The sequence below is a fragment of the Lynx canadensis genome, chromosome D1 (assembly GCF_007474595.2).
Source record: "Lynx canadensis isolate LIC74 chromosome D1, mLynCan4.pri.v2, whole genome shotgun sequence".
Lineage (NCBI taxonomy): Eukaryota > Metazoa > Chordata > Mammalia > Carnivora > Felidae > Lynx > Lynx canadensis.
The window spans coordinates 49422892-49442642 of record NC_044312.2 but is presented as its reverse complement, the minus strand read 5'-3'; the positions used below and the strand labels follow the sequence as shown (position 1 = coordinate 49442642).

General features: G+C 35.6%; 1 protein-coding gene across 1 annotated transcript in view; it reads left to right on the top strand.

Annotated features, from left to right (window-relative positions):
- ANKRD42 (ankyrin repeat domain 42) overlaps positions 1-19751 on the top strand; it is a gene marked incomplete at its 5' end in the record, with an annotated part of 72499 nt that overhangs the window by 14480 nt on the left and 38268 nt on the right. Inside the window, 4 exons of the mRNA XM_032595069.1 lie at positions 2202-2309; positions 5476-5595; positions 6934-7069; positions 16637-16837. Of these exons, the coding sequence (XP_032450960.1) occupies positions 2202-2309; positions 5476-5595; positions 6934-7069; positions 16637-16837 (565 nt within the window). The remainder of the gene's footprint in view (positions 1-2201; positions 2310-5475; positions 5596-6933; positions 7070-16636; positions 16838-19751) is intronic.

Below are 19751 nucleotides of genomic sequence, written 5' to 3'. Positions count from 1 at the left end.
GTAAGAAAACAAAAAACCCAAATAAAAAATGAGTGCATGACTTCAATAGACACTTCAAAAGTACCAATTGAATGGCAATTGGATGGCAATTGAGCACATGACATGTTCAACATCATTAGCCATTAAGGAAATGCAAATTAAACCCACAGTCAGATGCCACTACATACCTATTAGAATGGCAAAACAAAAACAAAAATGATACTACCAAGTATTGACAAGAATAGGGAGCAACTGGAACTCTTGTACATTGCTAGTAGAAATGTAAAATGGTATAGCCACTTTGGAAAACAGCTTGGTAGTTTCTTATAAAGTTCAACATATGCTTTACTTATGTTCCAGCAATCCTGCTTAAACATATTATCTAGGAGAAATAAAAAACTTATACATGAATGTTTGCAATGATTTTATTCTCCTGTAACTGAATGGTGTTAGCATACAGTAGTCTGTCCCTAAATATTTGTTGATAAATTGATTAGTAGTGCATTAGTAGTGTAATAAGTAAGTAGTGCATTAGTAGTAGTGCATTAGTAGTGTAATAAGTAAATCACTTACTGTGATTAGTAGTGAAGTTGAGCCTTTTTTTTGTCATCATATTTTATTGGCCTTTTATCTCTCTGACAGGCAAATGATACCTAAATGTTTAAGCCTTTTAACAAGTGATGCAGCTATAACTGATGTGACGGTGTATCCCAATGATACAATCAATTCATTCATTCATTCTTTCTTTTCTTTCTTTCTCTCTTTCTTTTTTAAATTTTAAGTAGGTTCCAACCCAGTGTGGTGCTTGAACTAATGACTCTAAGATGGAGAATCTCATGCTTTACCGACTGAGCCAGTCAGGTGCCCCCATACAATAAATTCTTTTTTTTTTTTTAATTAAAAATTTTTTTTTAACATTTATTATTGAGAGACATAAACAGAGCATGAGCATGGGAGGGGCAGAGAAAAGGGGAGACACAGAATCCGAAGCAGGCTCCAGGCTCTGAGCTGTCAGCACAGAGCCCGATGTGGGGCTTGAAGTCACGAACTGTGAAATCATGACTTGAGCTGAAGCCAGTTGTTTAAGCGACTGAGCCACCCAAGTGCCCTGACAATAAATTCTTTAAAAAGAAACTTCTTGCAGATAGAATCTCCAAACTTGAACCTACGAAGACAGTAATACCGTATGTGGCTCAGACCTCTAGTATTGTAATCTATTGAGACTTATGTTAATTAAAATATTAAATGAGGATGCATTTGACCCTTGCCCCATTTTTTTTTCTTTTCTCTTCTTTTCTTTTCCTTCCTTCCTTTCTTTCTTTCTTTCTTTCTTTCTTTCTTTCTTTCTTTCTTTCTTTCTTTCTTTCTTTCTTTCTTTCTCTTTCTTTCTTTCAAGTTTGAGAATGAGAGCCAGAGCGAATCAGTTGGGGGAAGGGCAGAGAGAGGGAGAGAGAGATTTCCAAGCAGGTTCCACACTGTCAGCACAGAGCCTGATGCAGGGCTGGAACTTAGGAACCGTGAGATCATGACCTGAGCTGAAATCAAGAGTTGGATGGTTAACCTACTGAGCTATCTAGGTGCCCCAACCCTTGCCTCAACCATTTTTTAAAGCCACTTGAAAAAAATTTCTTTTGGGGCGCCTGGGTGGCTCAGTCGGTTAAGTGGCCGACTTCGGCTTAGGTCATGATCTCATGGTCTGTGAGTTCGAGCCCCACATTGGGCTCTGTGCTGACAGCTCAGAGCCTGGAGCCTGTTTCAGATTCTGTGTCTCCCTCTCTCTGACCCTCCCCCGTTCATGCTCTGTCTATCTCTGTCTCAAAAATAAATAAACGTTAAAAAAAAATAAAAAAAAATTTTTTTTAGTGTCATCAAAATAACAATGTTTGCTCTGACAGAAGCTTTTGGCCTCCTTTAAAGATCTATGACAGAGGTCGCAAATTGGCAGCCATTGAGTGAAGTTGACTCACAGATGTGTTTTGTTTGGCTTACACAGTATTGGTGAAATAAAAGATTTGGATCAGCATTTCACTTACAGCAACAACTGGCTGGGATTAAGTAGCATCTACATTTTATGGACAAGGAATGTGATCTTCACTTTGCCATAGCTCCCACCATTCCCTAATGTTTACCCCCCAAAAACCCCACAAAAAACAAAGATCTAAAGATTTAAAAAAAACAGTTTTGCCTTATCACTTGTTAACATGATTATCTTCTTAATTTAGTGTCTTCACTGGCTCCTCTGGCATGGAGCTGATATCACCCAAGTAACCATGAGAGGTTGGACAGCAGCTCACATAGCTGCAATCAGAGGCCAAGATGCTTGTATGCAGGTAATAATAACTTTGGTTACTTTTTTAAAAATTGGTAAGTTTAATTACTTTAGCATAGTTTGGTTGGGTTGTTGCTTTTATTCTAATAATTTGATCCATAGATTTAGTTCTTTGTCCTAAACAAGAACTTACTGAATTCTATGACTCAGATATTTTGGTATCAAATACAACTTAAACAAATTACGTGAGACTGGGGATCCTTTTATCTCTGAAGTTATTGGCTATCTGATAGATTGTTTTAAGGGCTGTCATAGACATGCCCAGATTATCTCCTTCATAGCTTGCCACGTCTAAAATTTCTTATTTAATATATTTTTTTTTACCAGAGTTACACATTAATATATGCAGGATCTAGCTTATTAGAGTAACTAGATATAATCAGTGTACTGAAATAAACTGGAATTTGGAGGAATACAAAATTGTATAAGCAAACAGTTCCTGGGTATAAGAAGCCTGAGATTCTATTTGGGAATGGTAAGCATTTACTCAGTGAGTTATAAAACAATACAGAGCACAGTCTATGGTTAAGATTCTAATGATTGGAAGGTGATAGAGGAATCATAAATGGAGGAAATAAAACTTCATCTAAGTCTAAAAGAACAGTTTGATTTCAGAAAGTTAAATAGTGAGGAAGCATTGTAAGTAGAGTTTATATCAGGAGCAAATAAAAATAATGATCATCACTTTTTATGTGTCAATTACAGTTTTCCATGCATCGCATCATTTAATGTAACAATCTTATGTGTTCCCCTTTTTATAGATAAAGAAACAGGTTCAGAGAGTTAAGTACCTTGCCTAAGTAAGTGACAAAGCCAGGACTGGAACCTGAATAGATTCTATTCTAGAATAGATTTTATTCTATTAACCTCTATCTATAATTCTATGTGAAATACTGGAATTGGAAAAATAAGGGTGTTCAGGGGATAAACTATTATATGAGTTTGAATTGTAGATGTTTTGTTGTTATATACTATTATGAATTAAGTGTGCATAGCCAGGTATGCAGAATATCTTAGAAGTAGAATAAAGATTAATTTGTATAAGAGACAGAGTTTTTATATGCATACTAATATATACTCTTACACATACATATAATACATGCATACTTATACACACGTACACATGCACATGAGCGTTAATAGAGGAATGAAGTAATGAAAGCAGTTTTTCAGGAGATTATTCTAACAAGATTTATCAAGGATTACCTAGGATGAGGAGATGATTTGGAGGCAAGAAGACCAGTTAGAGACTTTTGGTGTCATCACTACCCATAGAGGGAGAAATTTTATGGTGGCACTGGGAAAGAAAGAAAATGATTGAAGACATCTTGCAAAGCAGGCATTGATAGAATAGAGTGAAAATTTAAATTTGTTTAAAATTTATTTTAAAAATTAAAATTAAATTTAAATTCATTTAATTTTAAAGACAGAATGACAGATAAGTATGACACTACAGATACATAAATCTGAAAGGCAGGGGAGATATGGGAGCAAAAATGTTGAGTTCAATTTGGCACATGTTGTTTAGGGGCCCTGTAGGTAATTCATGTGCAGAAGGTCCAGGCAGCTGAAAAGTGTGCTGGAGACAAAGATTTCAGGAGTAATAAAGTATAGAGAAGAAAAGGGAGTATTGAGGATTGAATTTTGAAGAATGTTACTAGCAGTGATGGTAGGAAGTGGAGAAATGAGTAAAGAATTCAGAGGAAGAAGTGGGAGATAGGAGAGCCAGGGTTCATTAGGGCTGTGCAAATAGGGAAGGAGGAAGTATAAGAAGTTAGGTAGAGTATCACAGTTACAGGATGAAGCTAAGGAAATGCTGTTGGACTTGAGAGCTCACTATCAGGCGAGATTGCTGTATTTCCATGTAGTGTTAGGGGTGGCACATGGTTTGCAGGGGAATCTGAAGTTGAGGCATTGAGGTATTAGTTTGAGAAGTAGGCAATGGAAGAGCAAATACCGTAGTAACTTCAGGGAACATCAGGGTCGAATGAAGCTTTACTTGTTGCTTTCCTTCCTCTAATCATTAGATGAAACCATTCCCTTTGTTCTCTTCATTCTCAGAGATTTTTCAGTACTTTTTTGGTACTATACTGTGTAGTTGTTGCTTATCAAGGACTTCTTTGTATAGTTGATGATCTTTGTCTCTATGTACGTCCTAATTCCCTAGGTTGACATGTCTTCATATTCTTTGTAGTAATTTTTAAAACACAGCAAATACTCAGAATATGGTTTGTGATGATTATTGACTAGTTTGTTAATTATGGAGACTATTCTTAAAACTTGATAAGAATTATGACTGAGTCTTTTGCTAAGATACTGGTAAATACAGACTGGTTAAAAAAGAAACAAAGTCTGAGGGAGTATAACTAGGGGCACCTGGGTGGCTCAGTTGGTTAAGCATCTGACTTCAGCTCAGGTTGTGATCTTAAGGTTTGTGGGTTTGAGCCCCTTGTTGGGCTGTCTGCTGTCAGCACAGAGCCCGCTTCAGATCCTCTGTCTCCCTCTCTCTCTGTCTCTCTTTCTCTCTCTCTGCCCCTCCCCCACTCATGTTCTCTCTAAAAAATAAACAAACATTAAAGAAATACAATATTAAAAAATATTAACTAATAATTCTTTTAAACCAATCCTTGGTATACTATATAGAGAGATGGGCTATGTATATGATATAACACATATACAGAAACTAGGCCAATTGTAAATTATGATGGGATTTCCTCAGATGCAGTTAGAAATTTTATTTGGAGCTAGAGCTAGTTACTTTAATAAATAATCCTTTTACAGTATTTTGAAACTCAGGTAATAAAAGATACTGCTTTTGAAATAGTGGAAGTTTACTTTTTTAGTTTATTAGCTTAGCATTAACGTATTTAATTTAGTGATTATTAATCTCTGTTCCTGAAAGCGTGCCTTATAAATTATATGTACGTGCTCAAATCAGAGTGTGAAATCAGGTATTATAAATATCTCTTAGGCAAGGTTAAAAAGGATCTCAAGTGTTTTCTTAGTATTAGCTAAGAATTTCTCATACTTTGCCTGTGGCACATGTGTAAGAATTTATATAGTAATCTAGCTATAGATTGGTAAATTGCTTGCCTAATAATCTGAATCTGCATTTATGATTTAGCATATATATATATTTATGTAAACTCTTATATATCTATTTTGAGGCTCTCATAATCAATGGGGCAAATCTGGCAGCTCAAGATGATCATGGATGCACTCCTTTACACCTTGCTGCAACACACGGACATTCTTTCACTTTACAGATAATGCTTCGAAGTGGAGTGGTAAGAGATTCTTGTTAATATGTGAGAATGTATAATCAGATATGTAGAGTAGCATTTGGTATCCTGGTTATCTTTTCCTGACTTTTAAAATCTCTTATATGACTTTGGAGAAGTAATTTGATATATCTCTTTAACTTTTCTGTCTTTAAACATGGGAGCAATAATTTAGATAAAGCTTCAAAAAAACCCAGTTTAGGGGCGCCTGGGTGGCTCAGTCAGTTAAGCTTCTGACTCTTGATTTCGGTTCAGCTCATGATCCCAGGGTCATGGGATCAAGCCCTGCATTGGACTCTATGCTGACAACATGGAGCCTGCTTGGGATTCTCTCTCTCTGTCACTCTCACTCTTCCCCTCTCTTCCTTACGCCCTCTCTCCCTCCTTCCCTCCCTCCCTCTCTCCTTCTCCGACTGTGCATGTGCACTTTCTCTCTCTCAAAATAAAGAAACTTTAAAAAATAGAAACCAACTCCAATTTAGCAGTGCAAAGTATTTCAGAGGCTGTGGGTTCTTCATGTCAGTTCAGAGTTTAACTGGGAAGATTCTGAAGTTTTCAAATACATCTTAACCAGTGATTGTAAATCTTTCTGAATTTCTGTGTGCTTGCCTGTTTGTTTTGTAACTTATTTCATACACTAATTTAGAAAGTGATTTTTAATGTTTGTTTATTTTTGAGAGAGAGAGAGACAGAATGCAAGCGGGGGAGGGGCAGAGAGAGAGGGCGACACAGAATCTGAAGCAGGCTGCAGGCTATGAGCTGTCAGCACAGAGCCCAACGCAAACCACCAAACCACGAGTTCATGATCTGAGGCGAAGTTGGCCGCTTAACCGACAGCCACCCAGGTGCCCCAGAAATTTTCTTTATTGTAATATTTACTTTAATATTTCCCAGTGGTTGTTAAAAAAAAAAAAAAAAAAAAAACTTAAAAGAACTAACCATATTGAAGACATTGTGGTAAGAGTTGAGAAAAAGTTAAAGGACTATTAAGCATTTTTATTTTGTCATTAACTCTTTGTTTATGCTCTCAAAGATATGATTGGATCATTTGAGTACATCCCTTTCATTTTATTGGTCAAGAACACAGGTTCTTTTTAAGTCCCTTTTTAAAAACTATTTTTATGAAACTAGCTATTGTTTTTTTAAAAGACTATTTTATAAAATTTCATTAGTATTTTATTAGCTCATATGTTTAAATCAGTAGTAAATTTTTCTATTAAATTTGTTGTTTGCCTTATATTTTTAAGAACAGCCTCCAATTTTCATTTGCAGAATTAAGCTGCTTGACTTATTGTTTCTTCTACAAATGGAAAAAAACTGAGTTCTTGTGAATGTTACCTCTAGGATCCCAGTGTGACTGATAAGAGAGAATGGAAACCTGTGCACTATGCAGCTTTTCATGGGAGGCTCGGCTGTTTGCAGCTTCTAGTTAAATGGGGATGCGGCATAGAAGATGTGGACTACAATGGAAACCTTCCAGGTATTCTTTACAAAAGCAACTTTTAAATGATTGATTGTGCTTAAGAGATTTAAGCTTGTCATCATTCTAACAGTCCCTCAAAAACCAAAGTAGTAAATACATTGACATGAACATTTTTTACTCTTACACCTATGTTATATACCTGTCATATGATAGATTTTTTTTTTTTTTTCTGGAACCGTATCAGCAAAAGAGAAATTGGCAAAATTAAACTTGGATTTACTCTTCCCACCAGCTGTTTTGTTTATCTGCTGTCTAGGGTTATTATTATTATTTTTAATGTCTATTTATTTGTGAGGGGAGAGAGCAGGGAAGGGGCAGAGAGAGAGGAAGAGAGAGAGAATCCCAAGCAGACTCCACACTGTCAGCTCAGAGCCTGACGCTAGGGTTATTATTTTTTAACTTCATACAGCTTCACTTCCCAGACTACTGTTTATAAAAAAAATCATATAAATAGTAGATACTCATGTATTTGAGTTAATTTTCTAACTGCAGTTGGCTAGCCTGCGATTAACTGGCTATTTGAGACCTGTACCTTAAACACTCTGTCTTCCTCTAAGAGGTGCTGTAGAAATTCAGAAGAGGAATAGGTCACAGAGTGGAGTGCAGGTTACTAAAAACTATACTCGAATTATGTCTTAAAAGAATCTTAAGTAGCAAAACAAGTGAAGGGGGAAGCCTAGGCAAACTTGTTCATATCTGAATAGCTTCACTCAAATCACTTTTTGGCTTAAAAACTTCTTAGATTGCTATGGAGCTCTGATTTCTTAGCGTGGTGTGCTGTATGCTCATAATTTGACTCGTACCTTGGCCTCCTCTTCCACCCCTTTACCCTACTCTCTGGGATTGTTTTGCTTCTTTCCAAAGTACATCCTTTAGTGTTCATATAGAAAAGATCTGTTGGTATGGACTCTCAATTTTTATATATCTGGAAATTGTTTTGCTCTTATTCTTTTTTTTAAATAAATTTTTAAACTGAACTATAAACAGAAGTACCCAATTTCAATGCACAGCTCATTGAATTTTCACAAATGAGTAGTTTTCTGTAACCATTAGCCAGATCAAGAAATAGCCTCTTTCATGTCCTCTTTTTGGTTACCAAGAAAGAGTCTCCAATGTTACTCATCTCACTTCCAACATAAAAATTAGTACTTGTTTCTTTCTGAACTCTATGGGATAAAATAATACACTGGTATTCCTTTTTGTCTGACTTGACTTTCCAAGGTGATTGTTATCAGTTCATACACTGTTGAGTGGTATTTAAGACTTTGAGTTACTCTACTCTCTCATTAATACTTGTCGTTATTACTTTTTTTAGTTTTAATCATTCTTTTGGGTGTAATACTTTATTGTGGTTATAATTTGCATTTTTTTGATTAAAAATGTAGAACAGCATTTTTTTTTTTTCCTGGAAGTCTATACCTCTCTTTAAAATTTTTTTTTCACATTTTTTAAATTGAAGTATGTTTGACATACATGCTGTATTAGTCAGTTGTACAACATAATGATTTGACAGTTCTATATATTACTCAGTGTTGACCATGATGAGTGTAGTCACCGTCACCATACAACATTATTAGAATATTATTGACTATATTCCTTATGCTGTACTTTTAATCTCCATCATTTATTTTGTAACTGGTAGTTTCTATCTCTTAATCTCCTTTACCTGTTTCTCCCATCCCTTCAAGCCTTCCTCATTCTGGCAGCCTTCCGTTTATTCTTTGTATTTATGAATGTCTTTCTCTCTCTCTCTCTCTCTCTACCTCTCTCCTTTTTTTTTTGTTGGTTTGTTTGGTTTTTAGATTCCACATATAAGGGACATCATATGGTATTTGTCTTTCTGTATCTGACTTCAGTCACTTAGCATAATACTCCTTAGTTCCATCCTTGTGGAAAATTACAATATCTCATTCTTTTTATGGCTGAGTAATACTCCATTGTATATATATACCACTTCCTCTTTATCCATTCATCTATGTATGGACACTTAGCTTGCTTCCATATCTGGGCTCTTATAGATAAGGCTGCCATAAACATAGGGTTGCATATATCCCTTTGAATTACTTTTTTTTCCATTTCCTTTGGGTAAATACCAAGTAGTAGAATTACTAGACCTATGGTATTTCTATTTTTAATTTTTTGAGGAAACTCTATACTATTTTTCACAGTAGTTGCACCAGTTTACCTTTACACCAATAGTACATGAGAGTTCCCTTTTGTTCACATCCTCTCCAAAACTTGTGGTTTTGATTTGCATTTCCCTGATGATGAGTGATGTTGAGCATCTTTTCATGCGTCTATTGGGCATCTGTATGTCTTCTTTGGGAAAATGTCTATTGAGATCCTCTGCCATTTTGAATTGGATTATTTCTGTTTTTATTGTTGAGTTCTTTATATATTTTGGATATTAACCCTTTGTTGGATATAATTTGCAAATATCTTCACCCATTCAGTAGGTTACTTTTTGTTTTGTTGATGGTTTCCTTTGCTGTGCAAAAGCTTTTTATTTTAGTATAGTCCCAGTAGTTTATTTTTGCTTTTTTTTTTGGCATGAGAAGATATATCCATAAATATGTTGCTAAGGCCCATGTCCAAGAGATTACTGCCTGTGTTTTCTTTTAGAAATTTTATGATTTCAGGTCTCACATTTAGTTCTTTAATCCATTTTGAGTCTATTTTTGTGTATGGGGTAAGAAAGTGGTCTAATTACATAATTATGTATATAGCTGTCCAGTTTACTCAGTGCCATTTATTGAAGAGATTGTCTTTTTTTCCATTGTGTATTCTTCTTTGTTGTAAATTAGTTGACCAAGTAATTGTGGATTTATTTCAGGACTCTCTATTCTATTTCACTGATATATGTGTCTGTTTTTGTGCTAGTACCATACTGTTTTTATTGCTGTAACTTTGTAGTTATTCTTGAAATCTGAGATTGTGATATCTGTAGCTTTGTCCTTGTTTTCCCAGATTACTTCAGCTCTTTAGAGTCTTTTATGGTTCCATTCAAATTTTAGGATTATTTGTTACAGTTTTGTGAAAAATACTCTTGGTATTTTGATAGGGATTGTGTTAAGTCTGTAGATTATTTTGGGTAGTATGGACATTTTATTAATATTAATTCTTCCAGTCTGTGAGCCTGGTGTCTGTTTTCATATGTGTCATCTTCAATTTCTTTAATGTATGGTTTTCAGAGTACAGGTCTTTCACCTCCTTGGTTAACTTTATTCTTAGGTATTCTTTTTGGTACAATTTTAGATGGAAATTAAAAAAAATTTTTTTAAATGTTTATTTTTGAGAAAATGAGAGACAGAGCAGGGGAGGTTAGAGAGGGAGGCACCGAATCTGAAGCAGGCTCCAGTCTCTGAGTTGTCAGCACAGAGCTCGATGCGGGCCTTGAACTCACGAACTATGAGATCATGACCTGAGCTGAAGTTGGCCACTTAACCAAATGAGCCACCCAGGCACCCCTGGAGTTGATCTCTTAATTTCTCTTTGTGCTGCTTCATTATTGGTATATAGAAACACAACTGATATCTGTATATTAATTTTGTGACCTGCCACTTTACTGACTTCATTTATTACTTATAGTAGTTTTTTGGTGGAATCTTTAGGGTTTTTTTATGCATAGTGTCATGTCATTTGCAAATAGTGATAATTTAACTTTTTCCTTACTGATTTAGATGCCTTTTATTTTTCTTGTCTAATTGCTGTGGCTAGGACTTCCAGTACTATGTTGAATTCAAGTGGTGAGAGTGGACATCCTTGTTTTATTCCTGATCTAGAGGAAAAGCTGTCAGGTTTTCAACATTGAGTATGATGTTAGCTGTAGCTTTGTCTATATGGCTTTTACTATGTTGAGGTATGTTCCCTCTACCCACTTTGTTTAGAATTTTTATCATGAATGGATGTTGTATTTTGTCAAATGATTTTTCTGGATCTAGTGAGATTACCATATGGTTTTTATCCTTCCTCCTGTTAATGTGTTGTATCACACTGATGGATTTTTGAATATTGAACCATCTTTGCTCCCTGGACTAAGTCCCATTTTATTGTGGTGAATGATCTTTTCAGTGAATTATTGAATTCAGTTTCTAATATTTTGTTGAGAATTTTTGTATCTATGTTTATCAGAGATATGGGCCTGTAGTCATTATCATCATTATTGTCATCATCTTTTTTTTTTTTTGTAGTATCTTTGTCTGATTTTAGTATCAGGATAATGCTGGCCTTGAAGAACAAATTTGGAAGTTTTTCTTCCTCTCTGAATTTTTGGAATATTTTGAAAAGAATAGGTGTTAACTTTTCCTTAAATGTTTGGTAGAATTTATTTGTAAATCCTTCATATCCTGGATGTGTTTGTTGAGAGGCTTTTTTTTTTTTTAAATGTTTATTCATTTTTGAGAGACAAAGAGCATGAGTGGGGGAGGGGCAGAGAGAGAGAGGGAGACACAAGATCTAAAACAGGCTCCAGGCTATGAGTTGTCAGCACAGAGCCCAATGCAGGTCTCGAACTCATGAACTGTGAGATCATGACCTGAATTGAAGTCAGATACTTAACCAACTGAGCCACCCAGGCTCCCCTGTTGAGAGTTTTTTTTATTACCAATTCTTTTTTTTTTTTTTTTTTTTTTTTTTTAACTAGTAAACAGTGTGCTCAGTTTTTTAATTTCTTCCTATTTAAGTTTTGGAAGATTTTATGTTTCTAGGAATTTATCCTTCATTTTTAGGTTGTCCAGTTTGTTGGTATATGATCTTTCATAGTCTCTTATATTTCTTGGTATTTCTGTGGTGTCAGTTGTTATTTCTCCTGTTTTATTTCTGATTTTAATTTATTTGAGTTCTATTTTTTTCTTGATAACTCTGGCAAAAGATTTATCAATTTTGTTTTGTTTATTCAAAGAACCAGCCCTTGGTTTCATTAATCTTTTCTTTTACTGTTATTGTTGTTTTTGTTATTGTTTAGTCTCTGTTTCATTCGTTTCCTCTTTGATCTGTATTATTTCCTTCCTTCTGCAATCTTTGGTATTCTTTTTTTTCTTTTTCTAGTTCCTTTAGGTGTAAGGTTAGATTGTTTATTTGAGATTTTTCTTGTTTTTTGAGGTAGGCCTGTATCACCATAAACTTACCTCTTAGAACTGCTTTTGCTGCATTCCAAAGATTTTTGATCAATATGCTTCCATTCTCTTTTGCCTTCATGTATACTTTGATTTCCTCTTTGATTTCTTCATTGACCTGTTGGTTGGTGAGTAGTAGGTTGTTTAGCCTCCACATGTTGTGTTTTTTTCTGTTTTTTTTCTCTTGTGCTTGATTTCTAGTTTTATATTATTGTAATTGGAAAAAATGCTTGATATGATTTCAGTCTTCTTAAATTTATTGAGATTTGTTTTGTGGCCTGACATGATCTGTCCCAGAGAATATTCCATATGCACTTGAAATGAATGAGTATTTTTCTGTTTTGGGGTGGAATATTCTGTATGTATCTGTTAAGTCCATATGGTCTAATCTGTTATTCAAAGCCACTATTTCCTTAGTGATTTTCATCCTGGATAATCTATCCATTGATGTAAGTGGAGTTTTAAAGGCCCTTACTATTATTGTATTACTATCATTTTCTCCATTTATGTCTGTTCATATTTGCTTTATGTATTTAGGTGCTCCAGTGTTGGATGCATAGTTATTTACAGTTGTTAAATTCTCTTTTTGCACAGATCTTTTATCATTATGTAATGTCCTTATTTGTTTGTTGTTACAGTCTTTGTTTTAAAATCATTTTGTCTGATATAAGGATTTTTACTTCAGCTTTTCTTTCTTCTGCTTCCATTTGTTTGTGAAATATCTTTTTTCATCCCTTCCTTTCAGTTTGCATGTGTCTTTAGGTCTGAAATGAGTTTCTTGTAGGCATCATATAGATGGATTGTTCTTTCTTTTCTTTTTTTTTAAGTTTATTTATTTTGAGAGAGAGTGAGAGTGGGGGGAGGGACAAAGAAAGAGGAGAGAGACACAATTCTAAGCAGGCTCTGTGCTGACAGCCCGGACGTGGGGCTCAATCTCAGGAAACCATGAGATCATGACCTGAGCTGAAATCAAGAGTCAGGACATTTAATTGAGCCACCCAGGTGTCTGGATGGGTCTTATTTTTTTTAATTCATATAGTCACACTGTATCTTTTGATTGGAGTATTTAATAGTTTATTTACATTTAAAACAATTATTGATTGGTATTACAGAACATCATTTCATATGTTCAATGGCCATTTGGTTGTTTTTTTTTTTAGTGTTTGCTGTCCTTTTTTAATTTTAAAAATATATTTATTTTAAGTAATCTCCACACCCAACCTTGGGCTTGAACTCACAACCCCGAGATCAAGAGCTGCATGCTTTTCTGACTGAATCAGCCAGGCACCCCTCATTATTTTCTTTTGTGCAGTACCAGTTCAAATGTTTTGACTATTTTTTTTTTTTTAGTTTTCTCTGTGTTTAAAAATTAACTGTATGGGTTCTCTATATAATAGATACAAGCTCTCTGTTATGTGTTGCACATATCTTTTATTTAAATATCTTTTCCATTCTGTCTTGCCTTTTCATTCTTTTAAGATATCTTCTGATGAATAGAAGTTTTCACTCTAATGTAGTCAAGTTTAATAAGCTCTTCCTTTATGGTTATTCCTTTCTGAATCTTGTTAAAAAAAGTCTTTCCCTATGCTTTGGTCATGAAAACATTCTTTTATATTCTAGAAATTTTATTATTTCACTTTCACATGTAGATCACCAGCCCACCTGAAACTGACTTTTCTGTAATACAAGGTAGGGGGTAATTTCATTTTTAGTTGGTTCTTTATTAAATGTGCCTGATCATTTGTTAAAGTCTTTTTGCCTGCTCATTAAAAAATTCCAACTTTTATTTCTTTAAGCATATAAAAACATTTATGACTATATATAGTATATTTTTTAATAGTATAATATAGAGATTAGGAATGTGGCTTTAGTATACACTGCTTGTGTTCAAATCTCTATCTTAAATTGTTATTTGTTTTTGTTTTAAGTTTTTAAAATGTGTATTTATTTTTGGGGGGGGAGGGGCAGAGACAGAGGGAGACACAGAATATGAAGCAGGCTCTGGGGTCTGAGCTGTCAGCACAGAGCCCAGTGCAGGATCATGACCTGAGCCAAAGTCAGATGCTTAACTGACTGAGCCACCCAGGCTCCTCTCTGTCTTAAATTATTAATCCAACATTTATTTCCTGAGCATCTACTATGTGTCAGTCCCTCTTGTGTGTTGGGGATATCACAGCAAACAAAACAGGCAAAAGTCTCTGCCTTCATGTGATGCTGGTCAGAGGGAGACAGGCAATAATCAAAAGAATATAAATTATATTAAGTAGGGATATGTGTATGGATAATCAGAGAAGAGAGTAAAGAGGATGAAGTTTAAAAAAGTGTGGTCAGGGAAGCCTTCACTGAGGGGGTGATAATTGGATAAACACCTGGCAGAGTTGAGGTAGCAGGTCTTATGACTACCGTGGGGAAAGAATATTATAGGAAGAGGTGATAGCAAATATAAAGCTCCTGAGGCAGGAGTGTTCCTAGTGTATTTGAGTAACAGCAAGTAGTAACAGTGAGTCAGTGTGGTTGGAACAGATATCAGAGAGTGAGTAATAGATGATGAGGTCAGAGAGGTAACAGGAGCCATTGAAGAATTTTGAGCACGGCAGTGACATGATCTGAATACATTTAAGAGCATCATTTTGGCTATTTTGTTTATAATAGATTGCATTGTGGGTGTGGGTGTGGGGATGGCAAGGGGAGAAATAGACCACTTGTGAGACTGATATAATAATTTAATGCTGCTCTTTGGTTGGAGCAGTGCAGAGGCAGCAAAGATTGTGAGAAGTAACTGGGGTCTGTGTATTTTGTAAAGATAGAGCCAATAAGATTTGCTGATTGATTGGGGCGCCTGGGTGGCGCAGTCGGTTAAGCGTCTGACTTCAGCCAGGTCACGATCTCGCGGTCCGGGAGTTCGAGCCCCGCGTCAGGCTCTGGGCTGATGGCTCAGAGCCTGGAGCCTGTTTCCCTCTGTGTCTCCCTCTCTCTCTGCCCCTCCCCCGTTCATGCTCTGTCTCTCTCTGTCCCAAAAATAAATAAACGTTGAAAAAAAAATTAAAAAAAAAAAAAAGATTTGCTGATTGATTAGACATAGAGAGTGACAGAAAGAGGAGTCAAGGATGGCTCCGGGGTCTTGGGCATGAACTACATGGAAAAGAGACAGTTCCTATTAAGTGAGATGGGGAAAACTATGTAAGGAAAATGTGTGCAAGAGGGATGAGGAGTTGAGTTTTTGATGTGTTAAGTTAGAAATGCCTGTAAGACATGTATGTGTATATATGATGAGTAAGCTGTTAGAGGATTCTCAAATTTTAGGGGGAGTTTTTTGGTGTTTTTCCTGGAAGGTCAGCTGAGAAAGTGTAGATGGCATGTGCCAGCAACTTCTCTTTTGGGTGTTGTTACATCTTGTTTCTCCTGCATTACACTGGTCATTTCGGTGCTGCCTTACTTCTCCAGTGGTAAGATTTGCGTATTGATTGGGCTGCTGCCCAAATACTTCCTTCTCCAGAGATGTAAAGGCACTCTTGTTCTTCGTAGTCACTGCCCTAAGCTTGTAATCCCCCAGAACCATTCTTATTTTTTTGTGGATTTTGGGTTGTGGCTCCCCTTTAGCCTGCTTCAGTATATTTTCTTTCAGGGATTCCTTAACATTTTTTTGTCTGTTCTTGGAGTTCTTGTTTGTTTTTCTAGATCTTTTTGGCTTCAGAAAGTCTCTTTTCTATTGTTTTCAAGGATTTAGAGTAGAAATGGTGAGGCAGTATGTGCGCTTTGTCTGCAGTTTTGATCCAGTCTTCCTGTTTTTAATAAAAAGAGTAAATGTCTATGGAAAAGTGACAAAATACATAGTGATAAAAATAACATTCGTATTTGCATAGTGACTATTTTTTTTAATGTTTGTTTATTTTTGAGTGTGCAAGCAGGGGAGGGGCAAGAAGAGGGGGACAGAGGATCCAAAGTGGGCTGTGCACTGATAGCAGCAATCACAAACCGTGAGATCATGACCTGAGTCAAAGTCACACGCTCAACAGACTGAGCCACCAGGTGCCCCCATAGTGACTATTTTGGTTTATTTCTTCCTTTTTTTCCAAAACATTAAAATAAATATATCTATCATCTGTCTTACCTAGCAAGTATTTTCTCGTGTAATTATAAGCTGCATAATTGAGATTTCTCTTTTCAAGAAAATGTTCTGGGGCTTGCTCTTTGGTATCTCTCATCTGGCCTTTGCACTCTGACAGTAAGTGTAACTCCACTTAGTCTGTTGCTTTAGCATGACTTGAAGGCTGAGTAAGGACTTGTGGGCTTGCAGAGAAGGTGTTACCATTGCTTACAGTATGTCCCTGTTACATGGGGAAGGGACAGTCATCTCCTGGTGAGGATTAGAGCCAATATTGTTCTTTGTTTCTTCAAGTTATCTTATTGTCAATTTAAAAATTAAATTCTTTTTCTCTCTCACCTACAGTTCACTTAGCAGCCATGGAAGGCCACCTTCACTGTTTTAAATTCCTACTCAGTAGAATGAACAGCACCACACAGGCTCTAAAAGCCTTCAATGATAATGGAGAAAATGTACTGGATTTGGCCCAGAGGTTCTTTAAACAGAACATTTTGCAGTTTATCCAAGGGGCTGAGTATGAACAAAGTGATTCAAAAGATCAGGAAAGTAAGTAATAAACCTGGAGTGTGGTAGCATTTAATAAGTAGATTAAGTGGAAAAAGAAAATAAGTTATAAGGAAAATGTTGTATTTAAATATGTTACTTATAATTGTCTACCCATTCATTCAGTTTGTCTTTGGTATTATAAAATATTTTAGGCAGAAATATATAGAGATTAATGTGATGAACATTCTTTATGCCACTAATTTAAGGATAAAATGTTATACATATAGTTAAAGTTTCTTGGTTCTGTCTCCTTCATATCATTCTTTTTCTTCCTTCTCAGAGGTATATATTGTTTTCAATTTAGAATTCCATTCTACAGGTTTTAATTTTAATTTTTTTAACTAAGTTTATTTATTTTGAGAGAGAGCACAAATTGGGGAGGGGCAGAGAGAGAAGGAGAGAGACAGACAGACAGATAGAATCCCAAGCGGACTCCATGCTGCCAGTGCAGAGTCTGACACAGGGCTTTAACTCATAAAACCACAATATCATGACCTGAGCTGAAACCAAGAGTCGTATGCTTGACTGACTAAGCCACCAGTGTCCCTACATGTTTTATATTTAATGTATATGTACTTACAAAAATATGCACTACTCTGTGTTTTTGGAGTAAGAGACTTAACCTGTTCTAACAAAGAAATCATAAAATTCAGCAGCTTAAGGATTTATATGACAGCCCAGATTGGAGAGTGAATCTATGCTGTGCAGTCATTCAAGAACTGGCTTTCTTTCCAACTAGCTCTCTCTGGTTGTAGCTAATTCAGTAGGAGGTGGGGAGAAGCAAGACTGTAAGGTTAGGACCAGAGATTTTAAAGGTCTAATTTGTATCCATCACTTTTGCTAACAATTCCATTGGCAAAAGTTTAGCCACGTGGGCATACTAGCTGTGAGGAAACCTGGAGAATTCAGTATTTAGCTGAAAAGACTTACTCAGCTACAACTCCCTTAATATTGAAGGAAGGGGATTTTAGTGGATGACTAGTAGTCTTTGAAACTTCTCTTAAAATCTTAAGGAAATGACATAAAACAGTATTCATTCTTCTATTCCTTGCTTTTTTCCAGAAAATACTATGTTTTGGGGTTTTTATTAGGCTGATAGATATACCTATTCTTTTTAAGTGTTTGTATAGTATTGTATTTTATGAAAACCATTATTTATCCATTTTCCAATTTGACATTTAGATTGTTTTTCACTATTATAGTAATGTGGTTGGGAATGTTCTTGTATGTGTCTTCTTATATACACATATAAGAGATTCTGTGGAGAAGTGCTTTTCTACCTTTTTAACACAGAGCCCACATAGAAAATATTTTTATGGCACATTGGGATTGTTGGATGAGGCTGCTGGTGGAACTGCCTGTCTTCTCTGAAGACTGAGAGTTAAGAGCCCTGTTTGGGTAAATAGGTGTGATATTCTACTTTAGGGTTTGCTTGGTGGGATATGCCCTTCGTCAGTATAAACAGGCATTGCTACATTCTTCATCAGGTGCTTGTAGAAGTTTGCACTCTAATCAGCAACGTTTGATGGGAATTTAGAGAAATGATATTCGATATTGTCAGACTTTAAAATGTTTGCCAGCTGATTGGATATGAAAAGGTTTAATTTGTATTTTGATTTGCATTTTCTTGATTGCGAATGAGGTTGAACACCCTTCTGAAGTTATTGGTTCTTCTAGTTTTTTTCTTCTATGAATTGCCTGCCTATACTTTTCTCCCTTTTTAAAAACTGTATTCTTTGCCCTTTTCTAAATAATTTGAGTTCTTTATATAGTCTAGATTCTAATCCTTTATTAATTTTATCAGATATAGATATTTTCTCTCACACTGTGGCTTGTTTTTTCACTTTGATGAGGATATCCTTTATTTATTTATTTACTTATTTAATTTCTTATTTATTATTTATTTATTTATTTTTAAGGGGATATCCTTTTTTTATTAAAACAATTTTTTTTAAATATTTATTTATTTTTGAGAGAGAGACAGAGTGTGAGCAGGGCAGGAGCAGAGAGAGAGGGAGACACACAATCTGAGGCAGGCTCCAGGCCCCGAGCTGTCAGCACAGAGCCCGACGTGGGGCTTGAACTCACAAACCGTGAGATCATGACCTGGGCCGAAGTTGGACTCTCAACCGACTGAGCCACCCAAGCGCCCCCTCCTTTTTTTTAAAATGAATTTTATTTAAGTATGATTTACATGTAATAAACTGTACTCATTTAGTGTGCTGTTAGGTGAGTTTGGATGTATACACTTATGAAACCATCACAATCAAGATAGAAAACATTTCCACCACCTCTGAAGGTTTTTTTTATAATACCCCTTTATATTTCACCCCTCTTTTCACCCTGGCCCACTTAGTTGCTTTCTGTTAGTATAAATTAGTTTGAATTTTCTTTTTTAAATGTTTTATTTTTGAGAGAGAGAGAGAGAGAATGCAAGCTAGGGGAGGGAGAGAGAGAGAGAAGGGGACAGAGGATCCAAAGCAGGCTTTGTGCTGAGAACAGACGGCCTGACGCCAGACTCGAACTCATGAACTGTGAGATCATGACCTGAGCCAAAGTCAGATGTTTAACCTACTGAGTGACCCACGTGCCCTAAGTTTGAATTTTCTAGTAGAACCATTTTAAGATTCATCCCTGTTATGTATATTAATAGTTCATTCCTTTTTATTGTTCAACAGTATTCAACTGTATGGATGTAGGCCCCATACAACCTCTGATTTGCTTTATGTCATTATAGATTAGTTTGAATTTTCTAATGGAACCATTTTGAGAATGATTCCTCTATATTAATAGTTCATTCTTTTTTATTGCTCAATAGTATTCTATTGTATAGATGTACCATATTTGATATATCTGGCAATACTACCTTGATTACTCTAGCTTTATATAGTAAGATTTAGAATCAGGTAGTGTA